The sequence below is a fragment of the Chelonia mydas genome, chromosome 11, assembly GCF_015237465.2.
Source record: "Chelonia mydas isolate rCheMyd1 chromosome 11, rCheMyd1.pri.v2, whole genome shotgun sequence".
In the NCBI taxonomy this organism is placed as follows: Eukaryota; Metazoa; Chordata; order Testudines; family Cheloniidae; genus Chelonia; species Chelonia mydas.
The window spans coordinates 19,889,655-19,904,571 of NC_051251.2; the positions used below are offsets into that span (position 1 = coordinate 19,889,655).

At 41.7% G+C, this 14,917-nt stretch overlaps 1 protein-coding gene across 4 annotated transcripts in view; it reads left to right on the plus strand.

Annotated features, from left to right (window-relative positions):
• The window catches only part of HNMT (histamine N-methyltransferase), a 45,471-nt gene extending 30,971 nt beyond the window's left edge, over positions 1–14,500 (plus strand). For 3 of the 4 annotated variants that reach the window (XM_043525542.1, XM_007057470.4, XM_043525543.1), the window contains 4 exons: positions 1,559–1,666; positions 6,692–6,822; positions 9,025–9,118; positions 13,093–14,500. In XM_043525542.1, coding sequence (XP_043381477.1) covers positions 1,559–1,666; positions 6,692–6,822; positions 9,025–9,118; positions 13,093–13,448 — 689 coding nt within the window. In that variant the 3' untranslated portion in view covers positions 13,449–14,500. The other variant, XM_037912914.2, reaches the window with a different exon arrangement.
• Positions 14,501–14,917: the final 417 nt, after the last annotated feature.

Sequence of the window (14,917 nt, forward strand, 5' to 3'; positions counted from 1 at the left end):
AAGTCCCATTAAACCAAGCTGGTGAGGAGAGGGGGAGGAGGGAATGAGCATGTGAAAAGTTGCCTGCTTGCCTCCAGGAAGGTCAGCCAGCCTCTCAAACATATCTGTATCTCTTCAACTTACCAAATTCACCCCAGTTATCCATTTTTGCCTAAGTACATTAATGCTGCTTCACTCAACCTACTCAGCTGGAAGTCCATTCCAATTATTCACCATCCCTCCATAAATTCTTCTTGCATACATTCTCTGTTATCTTAAATCTCTGCCCCTAGTTCTACTTTTGATTGAGTGTCAAAAATTTTATACTTTAACATAGTTTAAATGCTTCAATCTTGTCGCCTTTCATGACTTAAGTTCAGCTGCTCCTTGTAAATAAGACACTCTATTCAATTTTTCGTTTTAGTTGCCCTCTGTTTTCACTCTCTCTACCTTAACTGAATGTTTAGATAAATAAGGTGACCAACACTGGACACCAAAACTATGCAGCCAATGCAGTCCAAGCAATGCCTTTATAAAGTATTACAGCACAGTGTCCTAGGTTTCCTTCGTCATACAAATGAACATCTTATTTACTTGCTCTACTGATGCTGCATATTGGACTAGGAATTTAAATGTTGGGTCTATCAATACACTCATCAATAAAATCACTGCAGCAGATCTGAATGATCCCTTGTGTACAGAGAAGAAGCAGCCAGTGCTGTTATATTTGCTTTATGCTCTATACACAGACACACAGTATTGAGCTTAGTCAGTCACAGAAAGAGCAAAGGACTTTAAGGACCAAAGGAAAAAATGGAGATTTGCTTCAGCTTTCAAATTAATATTCTTTTTTTCCCCTTCCTCATGTGTCTCATTAGCCAATTAGCCTTTGGGACAAAGACCCCTAATTCACTCTCAAAAATAAACACAAAACACTCTCCAAATGGCCTTGTAAAATACAAATGGGGGAATACTGTGATGGCTTAGGGATTTTCTAATAGAACAGAGAGCTTTTTACCTCTGGTTCATTGGTTCCACACCAGCCTGGGTTGGTAGTGACTAGAAATGGGGCAGATCTGCAGTTTGGATCCAGATCTATACTTGCCAAAGATCAGGGATGATTGTATCCCGGGTTTTGGTACTGACCACTCTCTAATAGTGGTTGAAACCAGGTGACAGCTATTTAGTGGCATGTGTGAAACAAAATAGGAGGTTCAGTCCATTTTTGAGAGGACATGTGCACATCTCACTACAGAACATCACATCTGATACATCTGATAGTGTCAGAGACGTCAGACTCATGAGGGAGTGATGGAATTAATCGTCAGTCCCTAGAGACAGATCTTCCAGAAAGGGGTTGAAGCAATTCAGTAAGAGCAATATGTGGAAGACTACACTGCCAATGCCTGTGTGATACCTGTCCAGTACATAAATAGTGGATTTAATCGCCATGGCAATTGATCTAAGACCTACATTTTTTTTTAAAAAAAGAGGGATTTTGGGAAGGATGATAGCTAGCAGAACCCTCACATTTATCCCTGCTCTGACCTTTTTATTCTGTTTCATATTTGTATCCTAGGTGAAATCGACCTTCAGATTCTCTCAAAAGTACAAGCTAAACATCCAGGAGTTACCATTAACAATGAGGTGATAGAACCAAGCAGTGAACAAATCCTCAGCTACAAAGGTATTTGAACTAGCAAATGCATTTAACAAAGTTGACCACTGGCTAACATGTCATCTTTATAAGGCTTTTTGTTCCAATTTCGCCTCAAAAAGAGGAAATTACTATCTTCATTTAGGATTAGTAATTATTAGTAATTAGTAATTTTTCAACTGTACTGCAGACTCCTGCCTTCTTAGCAAGGTCCTAGTTCCTGATCCTGCAAAGAGCTCTGCATGGACAAACCTTATAACTACACAGATGCCTCTACTGTATTCCATTCTTAGAGTGCTTTTCATGGAACTCTTTTTATCTGTATGTGCAGTGTTAGACTGCTATCTGAAGCCATGCCTCTTTACATTGCTAGGTGATCAGATTTTATAAACTAGATAGGGTTCAGTAACTGCATGAAAGAGCTATAAGTAAAACCCTGATGTTTTAGGATGTAGTGTTTGTGTTTCAGTGGTGTGGTGTGCTTCCCTCTTCCCACTGACTCAGTGTCCCAGAATGGCATTGAGGGGTCTGCTTGAAATTGTGTTTAACAAAAATGCCAAGAACTATTTTTAAGTGGTTTGCAAATATTAACTACCTAATCCTCATAATACCCTACTGAGTTAAGTATAGTCCTCACAAATTAGGTAACCAAGGCATAGAGGTTAATTAGCTTGTCCAAGATACAGACAGCAATAATGTACAAACTGGCATTCAAAAGATCTTTGCTTTCAGTCCTATGCTCAGAGGTCTGGAACATGCCTCTCTCCATAAATCAGAGATCCTCATTGATTGTTTTGTGAAAAATGCCATGGCATACCTAATAAAGTATGTGTTTAGCCTTTGCGCCTGGCCAAATTCTCACTGAAGTTTCAACTAAATGTATTCATTTTGATTGCCAATCTTAGCCAGTTATGTGCTGTCAAACACCTACTGGGTTCGATCAGTACATGGCTATACATATTCTGGTGATGGGCGAACTGATTTCTACATATAGATTGTACTCTTTTGGAAGCAGGGACTGTGGCCAGCCTTGCACCTCGTGGGCGCAGACCAGTACCAGATCAAAATGTGCAAGTGACTACACAAAGTATAAGGCAGTGGAGAATCAGGCTCTGCAGCTTCTTTATGGAGAGTGCCTGGAATGTGTTGGGTGCCCTCACGCTATAAATAATACACTATTTGCTCTCATCTAAAAATACTAACTTTCTAAGTGTATGTCTCACTGCAATTAAAAACCTGCAGCTGGCCTGTGCCAGCTAACTTGGGCTTGTAGACTTGGGCTGCAGGACTGTTTAATTGCAGTGTAGATGTTTGGGCTTGGGCTGGAGCCAGAGTTTAGGACTCTGTGAGGTGGAAAGGTCCCAGAGGTTCGGCTATAGCCTAAGCCTGAATTTCTACACTGCAATTAAACAGCCCCTTAGCCTGAGCCCTGCAAGCCTGAGTCAGCTGGCATGGGCCGGCCGCGGGTGTCTAATTGCAATGTAGATATATCCTTAGGTTTAGAGGACACCTTTAAAAATGCAGGATTCTTAACATGAAAGAACTTGGAGAGACAAGGTATGTGAGAGAATATCATTTATTGGACCAGCTTCTGTTGGTGAGACAGACAGACAGATAAGCAGGTGACCCAAAGAAGAGCTCTGGGTCATTGTGGATCGTTCTCTGAAAACTCTCTGTGCAGCAGCAGTCAAAAAGGCTAACACAATGTTAGGAATCATTAAGAAAGGGATAGATAATAAAACAGAAAATAACATATTGCCTCTAGATAAATCCATAGTACTCCCACCTCTTAAATACTGCGTACAGATATATTGGAATAAAGATATATTGAAATTGAAAAAGGTCCAAAAAAGGACAACAAAAATTATTAGGGGAATGGAACAGCTTCCATATGAGGAGAGATTAATAAGATTGAGACTTTTCAGTTTGGAAAAGAGACAACTAAGGGGGGATATGATAGAGGTCTATAAAATCAGGACTGGTGTGTCAAAAGTAAATAAGGAAGTGTTATTTACTCCTTCTTGTAACACAAGAACTAGGGGTCACCAAATGAAATTATTAGGCAGCAGGTTTAAAACAAACAAAAGGAAGTATTTCTTCACACAATGCAGAACTCTGTTGAACTCTTTGCTAGAGGATGTTGCGAAGGTCAAAACTATAACAGGGTTCAAAAAAGAACTAGATAAATTCATGGAAGATAGGTCCATCAATGGCTATTAGCCAGGATGGACAGGGATGGTGTCCCTAGCCTCTGTTTGCCAGAAGCTGGGAACGGGCAACAGGGGATGGATCACTTGGTGGTTACCTGTTTTGTTCATTCCGTCTGGGGCACTTGACATTGACTGCTGTCGGAAGACAGGATACTGGGCTAAATGGACCTTTGGTCTGACCCAGTGTGGCCGTTCTTATGTTCTTATCCTGGGACCAACATGGCTACAACAACACTTGCATACACAAACTTGCACAGTCTGAGATATTCCGCAGGAAATCCTAGAGAAATCACCATTATTTTGTACAGTAAGTTCAAAACCTGGGGAAACCTCAAGACACTTGCAGGAAGCACATCATTTTTTCACTAGCTGCCTCCGTCACACACCTTTCTGTTCATTTTAAAGGTAGTACATAGGACATGTGAGGAGATGAGCACAAAAGGGGGTTCATAGGCAACCATTAATAAAAAAATTGTCTGTCTCAGAGCTATAGTGCAAGCTTCCCTACTAACTTTTAGATTGCCCCAGATTTAGACTATTGATGGTCGGACATCAGAAAGTTTGACAGTTTGCTTTGGGTATGCATCCAATAGTTCTGATCCTTCTGGAAACTCTCTCTCTCTCTGAGAACTGTCTGAATTTATGGGATATGCACACCACACAAGACAAAAAGAAAAGGAGTACTTGTGGCACCTTAGAGAGTAACCAATTTATTTGAGCATAAGCTTTCGTGAGCTACAGCTCACTTCATCGGATGCATTCAGTGGAAAATACTGAATTTCCACTGAATGTATCTGATGAAGTGAGCTGTAGCTCACGAAAGCTTATGCTCAAATAAATTGGTTAGTCTCTAAGGTGCCACAAGTACGCCTTTTCTTTTTGCGAATACAGACTAACACGGCTGCTATTCTGAAACCACACAAGACAAGGCTCTCATGAAATCTTTGTGTACTTTGTGATCACCTCTAATCTCTAGCCAGTTAATTGGCTGTATAATCCTATTTGGGGCATTTTTTCGGGAAAAGGTAAGTAAGAAAAATTAAGTTGTTTCCCTTATTTTAAGAGTTCTTAAACTAAAAATTAAATACTAAACTAAATTTCTAACTAAAATTCTGTTGATTTGTAACCATGTTCACAAAAAGTATCAACCTAGGTTTTTAGCCCCAATTTCTCTTCCTGGAGAATTGGAAATACAATCTGTTTGGTAATTCAGAAGTCAAATTATCAGCCTCATCTGCTACTCACTCTCAGGGAGGAACAAACTAATCCTCTAAACTAAGCACATCAGTCCATGACCCTAGATGAGCTTGGGTCTACGCTGTGACTCCAAATAAAGCCTCCACCTAGATTGCAACACCCTCTGAGTTTCCTGGCCAGCAGAACATTCTCTGATATACAGCCATTAAACATTGTGGGTCTGATTCTCATTTACACATTAAAGCCCCTTGTACTGCCAAGAGCCTTATATTTCCAGTTTCAGTTCAAACCAAAAGAACTGTTATCTGTTATGGTATTTCGGGGCTTCTGAAACCAGGAAGAGGACCTTGGAAGACAGAACTGCCATGCAAATCTGGAATAAACTGGGGAGAGAATTAGTAGAACTTTGCAGAACTGCTAAAGGGAAAGTTTGGGGTTCAGATGAATTTTTAGGTGGAGACTCCTATTTTATCCAAACCAGTTTGCCTTGTTTGGATTTTGACATAAAGAAACTACGCTGTCTGGGTTGGTCAGTGATCCGATTTTCTTCCTAATGTCTCCTCACAAACTGTCTAGCAATTAAATTGAATCAGATTGTACCAGATTATTTGCAATAGCGATATGGACGGCTGCTGAATGATGGCTGAGTTTAAAATAGCAAATTAGATTTGAACTATGGGCACAGAGACCAGTGACTGGTTAATGGAAGAGAACAGAGCAACATCAGCAGCATCCAAAAATGGTAACCCATCTCCACTAGTAAAGGAAAAGAACATAAGCACTGATGGAGCATTTCTCATCTATTCTGCTGGGATATATCATCATCAAAACCCTAAGAAGAGAAACCCTTTGATTAGCTCTGTTAAAGTGCTGATTTTAACAAAGCATGTTCTTCTGAACAAGTGTTGCACATTTTAGGCTGAATTTACCACAGTGATGCTGCTGTTTTTATGCTGATATAACTACTGGAAACAACGTAGTTACACTACATAAAACTGGTAGTACAGTGGTGAATCAGGCCCTTGACTCAGAATGAACCCACTTTAAACACACTTCCCTCTTCCTAATATTCAGTCTTTTTACGCACATTAAAACAATGCTGAAAATACTTCTGTTATTACTCTCCTATAATTAACATCACTCTAATACCCTCCCTTTCTTTCACTCTTCAGTATAAGACCCTGAACGAAAGGCTTGGCTCTGAACACACTCAAAACTTGGAGAAGTTGGGATAAGTATCTAAACATTGCTCCTTTCTGTAATGGACCAAACCAAAGCTTGGGTTCAGGCACTAGGATTTTGAGGAAGCTGGAGCCAGATTAAGTTCCTAACTTTCAAATTTTTGCTCATTTCTACTGAAAAGTCTCTACAGCTAAGAGTGACAAAGATAAAGGCATCAGATCCCATTTGTACTTCATCCCACAAAGACCTGACCAGTCAGTCCCTCACAGAACTGGGCCTATCGTTACTATTTATTACCTTTATTTGTTCACATACTATAACATATAGGCTTCATTTTTAATATTCTGTTATTACATTAAAAATGATGCCAACATGTAACTTTTGGCTACGTTACAATTTTGAATGGAAATTGTTTCCACATTTGCTCAAATGAGATAGACTAAACACCATCCTCTCTGTATTTTAGAACGCGTAGCTAAGACATCGAACCTTGAGAACATAAAGTTTACCTGGAATAAGGAGACGTCGTCTGAATATGAAAGTCGAATGAACGAGAAAAAAGAGTTTAAGAAATGGGACTTTATTCACATGATTCAGGTAAAAGCAATGCATAGTAAATGTTGTTGACATCTGTCTCTACAGAATACGCCTAAGGTCGGTGACCTCGTTGTGCACTTTAATGAGAAGAAAGGTAAAGAATTATAAAGAAATAAACTCAACCTACTTAAATATAAGTGAGCTGCAAAAATGAAAACTGAGGTAAGCAAGGCAACTTTAGGGTTCAGTATCCTCATTAACCAGGCTAAAGGTGGCAGTCAGCTGAGAAATAAATGTTAACTGATTTTTTTTAAATTTTTCCTCTCTGTGAAATTTTCTTTGTACTTTTAGGTTCACTGAAGTTATCACAGACCATGTCTTCACTGCTAAAAATCTGTGTATTTTTTCCCCTCAGGGTAACTAATGCAGGTGAGCTAACCCAATGTAAAAACAGAGTGGAGACAAGGCACTGTAGTTTTACCATCAGTTAAACTAGGTGAGGTGAGCACTGTATCCCCACGTGGGCTTGACCTTGCCTACCTTATCTGTAGCGTGTCTCCACTGTGGTTTTACCTTGGAATAACTCAACTGTATTAGTTACCCTGAGGTAAAAAAGGTAAAAAGACAAGGGTCCAGTGAAGACAAAGCATCAGAATGATTAGTGAAGTCACAGAAAGGCACATTCATGGACCAGACATTGCCAGAAGGATTTCGGGAAGGGGGAAGGGAAGAATGTTAACAAACATTAAATTAAACACTTCTGTGCTGAAATCACCACGTAGCCTGGTTAGTGCTCTCATTCAGAGCCGGTCCGCCATGCCAGACCAGACCGGCTTCCCCAGGCCTGCAATTTAAAGGGCCTGGGGCTCCCTGCAGTGGCCGGAGCCTTGGGCCCTTTAAATTGCCACCTGAGCCCCGCTGCCGCAGCCTTGGAGTAGCGGCTGCAGGGCTCTGGCAGTGATTTAAAGGGCCAGGGGATTGCGGCCGCTGCTACAGCAGCGGAGCCCCAGGACCTTTAAATCTCTGCCCGAGCCTCAGGGTAGCGGCAGCAGCCAGGAGCCCCAGGGGCTTCATCGGCGATTTAAAGGGCCCGGGGATCCGCTGCGGGAGCGGCGGCCGGAGCCCTGGGCCCTTTAAATGAGCCCTGGAGCTCCCAGCTGCCTCTGCAGCTGGTAGCTTCAGGGATGATTTAAAGGGCCCCGGGGCTCCCAGCTGCTACTACCGCAGCCGAAGCCACGGCGCTTTAAAGGTCCCGCTTCTTCTGGTTGAGGCCAAGCCTCTTCCGGTTGAGGCCACGCCCCCTGCTCAGGATTCTGGCGTACCAGTAAGTCCTGTAAGTTTCATTCACCCCTGATGGTACATAACCTACATTATTCTGGACACATCCTATTTTTACTGGCTAGAAACGGTATCACCAGCAAAATTTTCAGCAATTACACAAAAGTTCTTAGTTTCATTTTTTTTTAAAAGGTATCCAATGCAAACTTGGACAAAAAACTTAGGGCAAGATTGTCACTTGCCCAACATGTCCAGGCAAGGTGTAAGTGGGCATAGACACCCCTTCACTCCTCTGTGCAGGGTAGCCATGTTGCAGCTACCTCCTCTCATGCAGATGGGTGGGAAGTGGGCGGAGCTTATACATTGCCCTTGCCCACAGCGTGTCAGTCTGCAGGGGTGAGCTGGTGCAGAGAAGGAAGTTATGTGCTCCAGGTCAAGGGCTGCTGCAGCTTACTTACTTACTGGAGCAAAAGGGGAACCAGGGACCAAATTGTGGCTCTGAGCAACTACCTGATGCCTCTTACTCAGGGCTTGTAGTAAATACAGTATTTAGGAGCTGACCCTTAGGGTTGCCAACAGTCCCTTAATACAAGGGACATCCCTTATTTTTTTATCTCTGTACAACAAGAGCAGGAGTTGCTGAAAGCTTCTCCCCCTGACATAGCTACTGCTGTTTGCGGGGGCTGGAATAATTAAGCTGACAGAGCTCTTGCCCAGCTACATTTGAGTGGCTACATTAGAAAGCTTACAGAGGCGTAGCTGCATTGGTGCATCTGTGACTCTGTGAGCTCTCTAGTGTAGCCGTAACCTCAGCTTCCTCGCAGGGATACCCTTCCACTGCTGCTCCCACTCTCTGCTCATTTTCTGCCTGCTTTCTGGCTACACACAGACAGATGCTGCCCACGCCCCTGCATTTGCCATCAATCTCCAAGGAACCTGTCAGGCTTGGAGTATTTATTTTACAGTATTTCTTTTCATTTCCAGATGCTCTACTACGTAAAAGATTTTTCTGCTACTATTCAATACTTTCACAGTCTGCTGGAAGCTAAGGCTAAGCTCCTTATTATTCTTGTATCAGGTAGGTGATCTTAAGTGGGTTCTTTCCACACTCAGTGCAGATCTGAATGTGCACCTATGAAGACTGCATGTGTTCATGTGTGCACACATCTGAGTTCATCATAGGCCAGTTCTCAACTTAATTGCTGTACTATAGAACTTAAGCTCCTAGCTTAGTGAACTGCCAGCCAACCAGACATGTATTATATGGGGTGTGTGTGTGTGTTTGAGATCTATGTTTTATATGCAGTAGACTGTATGCCTCAAAGCCCACAAAATAAAAACAGAGCTTTGTGAAATTCACAAATCAGAATCTTGGCAACTTCATTTGTAAACAAGGATAGTGATAAACTCATAATAGACAGACAATGAACTAAACAGGCTTGATCCTGACACCCTTACTCAGTTAAGCAGTGCCATCGATATCAGTGAAGCTATTCATGCATTAAAGGTTTCAGGATACGGCACAAAGACTTGTAACTCCTAGACACATGTGGCATTAAGCAAACAGCAGCAATGGTGCTCTGTTATGCCATACAACAGGTGTTGGTGGACATATGGTCCATTTTCCCCTTTAACTGCCCATTTCCTTAATATCATCGTTTTGTGGAAAATCTCATCTGCAGAATTAGATTGGCTGTTTCACATCTGATTGAGATACTGTATGATCGATTCAGTAGCAAAATGGAAAAACAGAATACGTTAGGATTCTACAGTACTGTGACATCAGGTGACTATGGATTTATTAGCATTACCATGACTGGAGTCTAACATAACCCTCTGGGAAATTTCTCATACAGTTATATGGGATTTTCTGATGCTAGGATACAGTAACATGTAATCGTTGCTAAGATATATAAACGTTCACCTATGATTGTTTTGGCAAGGCCCTTAGGCAGCTAAACACCTTTGAGGAACAGGGCCTCAGTGCTTAAAAAATTTGTTTTTATTAGATTTGGGAAAATTTGTAAATTGTATATGTAAAATGTATATTTTAAATAATGAAGCTCACCCCTTTTTGTGTTTGAGAAAATTGTGCTTTTTGCAGGCAATTCATAGATGTACTATTCAGAATTGTTTGTGAATCATTTTTGGCTGATAGCTTGTTAGTAAGCTGTTCAGTGCAAGTATTCCATATTTAAAATTACAATAGTTTACATTAGACACACAGGTGACATGTTTCAGTTCCCTGATTGCATGAGCGTAACTCTTGAAATCAGGTTCCTGGCACAAATACCCAGAAATCTGAATTGGAAATTTCTTGTCCATGAATGTTCTGGGATATTCACTTGACTCCCTTCAAGCTACCAGTAAGTGTATTCACTGGAATATTCATGGGAGGCAAACATAAAAAAGGGCATGAACACAGTCAAAAGGAATTTTTACAAATTTGAACTAATGCATTAAATATTTGTAGTCCTCACCCAGCGTTACAGTTTTTGCATGGTATTATTCCTTATTGTACTTCTCTCTGAAAACGCAATTCATAATTCACAATTGCATGAGTCAATCTACATCTACAAGTAGGGCTATTAGAAAACATATGTGGACAGTAGTGATTGCTGTGTCTGCAAGTCTGAGTTATGTGTCACAATTTTTGATAGGCCAGCCCTCCCACTCGAGTCAGAACAAGAGTCTCTAGGGTACGATTTCTGACCTAGAGTGAAAACAACGAGGAGTCCTTGTGGCACCTTAGAGACTAACAAATTTATTAGGGCATAAGCTTTTGTGGGCTAAAACCCACTTCATCAGATGCATGGAGTGGAAAATACAGTAGCAGGTATATATACACAGTACATGAAAAGATGGGAGTTGCCTTACCAAGTTCAGGGTCAGTGCTAACAAGACAATTCAATTAACAGTAGAATACCAAGGCAGGAAAAATCACTTTTGTAGTGGTAATGAGGGTGGCCCATTTCAAACAGTTGACAAGAAGGTGTGAGTAACAGTAGGGGGAAATTAGTATGGGGATATTAGTTTTTGTAATGACCTAGAGTGGCCTTTAACCTGCAGAGAGGTGGACTGGTGACAAGGAAAGGAGGAAGATAATGGAATAGAGAAGAGCAGAAAGCAATGGAACCAACAAGGGAAAGGAAAACTGAATCAGAGGCAGCTTAGAATAGCAAAGAATAAAAAATAAATAAAACTAAGGGAAGAGGGGGAAAAAGAAGGGAAGGAGAAGAGCTACAGAGAGAATGAAACAGGAAGAGAAGGGTGAGATGGGAAAACTACAAGAAAATAAATAGGCAAAAGCAGTTTCAAAATATAGCTCCCTCCAAAACAAAACAAAAAACCCTGGGACTAAAAAGAGAAGAATTGAAAAGGATATGTGGTCCCTCTATGAAGGTTTCAGTCCCTCCCAGTCACTCTGTACCTTTCGAGAGGCCAGGACAGCTACAAGAGTTAAGTTGTAGTGTTTTTAATCACAAATCAAAAAAAAAAAAACCCAACCCCATTAAGTTCACATCATCTTGAAAACAAAAGTAGTGCCATATGTTGCGCCCACAGAGAGCTATTATAATAATACTCCATTCAAGTAGTGTGTAATTGCTCAGCTCAGAAATGGCACCAAGTCACTGAACACTGACACCAGCAACTTTTCTGCAATTAGTGCTCTGCATTCATTTTCAACCAGGTGAGAAAAAAATAGCATCAGAGTCTCCTCTAAACCACTGAAGTATTTATTACACTGTAGGTAACTGTTTACAGACAAAGGCAGTTTTGGAGAATGGTTTATTAGTTAGGGGAATTTAGAGTCCTCTCTCTCAGCAGGTCCTCAATTAGGCCTGGATTTACTTCCAGCCCACCCAATCAGGGTGGTGTCATCCTTCTTATAAATGTTTTACACTGGAAACGCTGAATCATGGAACTGAGATTAGAGAGAATAAAGAAATAAATCCTGCATTGCCATCAGCTTCCCTGACTGTTCTTTTTCGAATGTCCGCTGTCTCAGTACCTCATTAATTCAAAATATGTCTCTGCTGTGAATATGTACGTATGTACAAACCTGTGATCACTATGGGGCAGATTGTGGCTGGTCCTTACATGCATGTGGAGGATTGGTGAAGGCTATAGGAGCATTCTCATAGCCCCCCGCCCACGGCCTTGTACAGCCTGAATAAGAGCCAGCCAAAATAGCAAGCCCTGATTGCTCTGCAGAGGTGAAGAGAGGGAGGAATCTACCCAAGACTGTCCCTCATCAGCTTGTGTAATGGGACTGAAGGGGTGTAGCAGCAGACATACTCACCTTGTACCCTAAGCAGCTTTGAGGTAGAATTTTGCCCTAGCCTTAAAGTGGTGTGGCTCTGTACCATCCTTTACTCTGGGCTCTAGGCAACTTGCACAGCCTAACCCTATATAAATATAACTAAGTGCTTTGTTTTATCATTAACAAGCGTTAAACTTTAAACCTTTAAACTGCTGAATAATCCCTGTATTCTTTCAGGGCCAAGGCTTCTATATGTCCTGGGTAAGGGCCCAGTCCTGCATCAGTGGTTGTTTGGTCATTGACAGCAGTAGCAACAGGATCAGGCCTTTAATGAACTGTGCATAACGGGGCTCCCAGGTTAAGGGGTGGGTCTGTAACGGAATCCTCCCTGAGGCCACTAATGCTGCACAAGCTGTCTTATGAGTGGGGTTCAGCGGGTGAATCCATCCTATCCCTTCCTCCAAACCCTACTGGGTATTGGTACAAGGGAAGCAAAGGCAGGGGTGTGTGGATCTCCTATACAGATTCTGAGGATCCTGCCCTTTTGCTGCCACACCCGTCTGCCTTGATTCCACTGTGTGCAGGCCCACGTGCACTCAGGGGTCTTACCCATTTAGTGTAGCAATTATTTTGCATATAGCCTCTGTGCTCCTATGTCATGGGCTGTGTCTCCTGGGCTGTGCCTCCTGAACGGTTCAACTCAGAATTGGGGCCATAATGCTTAAATAATCCATCTGAAACTTTGTTTAAATACACTCTTATTTTTAAATATGATTTTAATCTGGCAGGAACCAGTGGCTGGGCTAGGCTGTGGAAGAAATATGGACCTCGCTTACCTCTAAACGATCTTTGCGTATATATTTCATCTGCTGACATCAAAGAGCAACTCAATACAATAGGGCTGAAGTATCAGGTCTATGAGCTTCCATCCACTATGGACATAACTAACTGTTTTATCAAAGGGAATAAAGAGGGGGAGCTGCTGCTGGATTTTTTGACAGAAACCTGCTATTTTAGTAAAACTGCTCCTCTTGACCTAAAAAATGAAATAATGGAAGAACTAAAAAAGCCTGAATGCAGCGAGGAGAAAGATGGAAAGGTTTTTTTTAACAACAACTTGAGTGCAATAGTGATTGAGCCATGACTAAGATCTACTGGATTTCTCAGTCCAAAAACAAATGATCATATACAAACAGTTAACCACTTAAATTTCTGAGTGTCTTTTATACGCTACAAATTAAGTTTACTAGGGTATGTCTGAGAAAGTTTATAAACAGTTAGAAAATTAATATTAATAGGTGTTACAAATGCACGTTAATACATTACTATTTCTTCAAAAATATATTAATACGTAACTTGCTATTCAGCAAGTTATACTTTATTATATGACAGTTCTATAATCAGAGTACATATAACTAGCACCGTTAATCAAAGCCCAACAAATACAAAACAATGCACTTCTGATGAATGGATAAGGAGTAATACTGACCTTGAACAGATATCATTATAATTTAAATATGCTATCCAGCCAAATATTTTTTTAAATGAAGTATGTTTGGAAATCCCCAGTACAACTCCTCAACCTAGCTTACAAAACTCTTCCCCCATAACTACCGATCCTTGGGTTGGTTCCTCGGCTGCTGATGTGGTTTTGAAGTTGTTGCGACACTGCCTTCAAAACAACATACTTCTGGTGATCCTCTATAGGAATTAGTTGCATACATCTGCTGCCCTACTAATCAACACCATCCCATAGCACTGCTCCCCTGTTCACGTATTTCCAAATTTATTTTGTTTCACCTACAGCTTCCCTTCCCCATGAATCAGATTCATATACACAACTGACTCTGGAGAGATAAAGCTATAGCTCTCATAGACCATTTCTCAAAATGAACATACTCCCTGGGCAATGGTGATCATAACTTCCATGCATACAGAATGTATTGGCTCTTCACATCAGGTGCCCAGATCTCTGCAGCATTGGATTAGAGAATAAGGTAGCATGCAAATCCTTGGTAGGAATGAGTTGCTGCTGATCTTTTAAACCAAAATGTTGTCTCAGGTTTGTATTTTCAGTTAGAGAAATATGTATTTTCCCTCATTTGTCTTAACTCTTGTGTAACAAGGGCTACATGTGTCTGGTGGCCTCCATAATGTACAAGATATAAAAATAAAACTTAAAGGATGAAACAGAAATGGCATCAGTGGGGTTCTTGTTTTCAACAGAGTTACACCAGGGCTGGATTGGGCCCAGCGTCATCTATAACAGTGGTTTTCAAACTTTTTTTCTGGCGACCCAGTTGAAGAAAATTGTTGATACCCGTGACCCAATGGAGCTGAGGATGAGGGGTTAGGGGTGTGGGAGGGGCTCAGGGCTGGGGTGCAAGAGGGGGTGCAGGCCCTGGGGTGGGGACAGAGATGAGGGCTTTGGGGTGCAGGAGGGGGCTCTGGGTTTGGGGGAGGCTCAGGGCTGGGGTAGGGGATAGAGGCACAGGCTTACCTGCAGTGGCTCCCGGTCAGTGGCACAGCAGGGGTGCTAAGGCAAGCTTCCTGCCTGCCCTGGCACCAGAGACCACGCTGCGCCCCAGAAGCGGCCAGGAGGTCTGGCTCCTA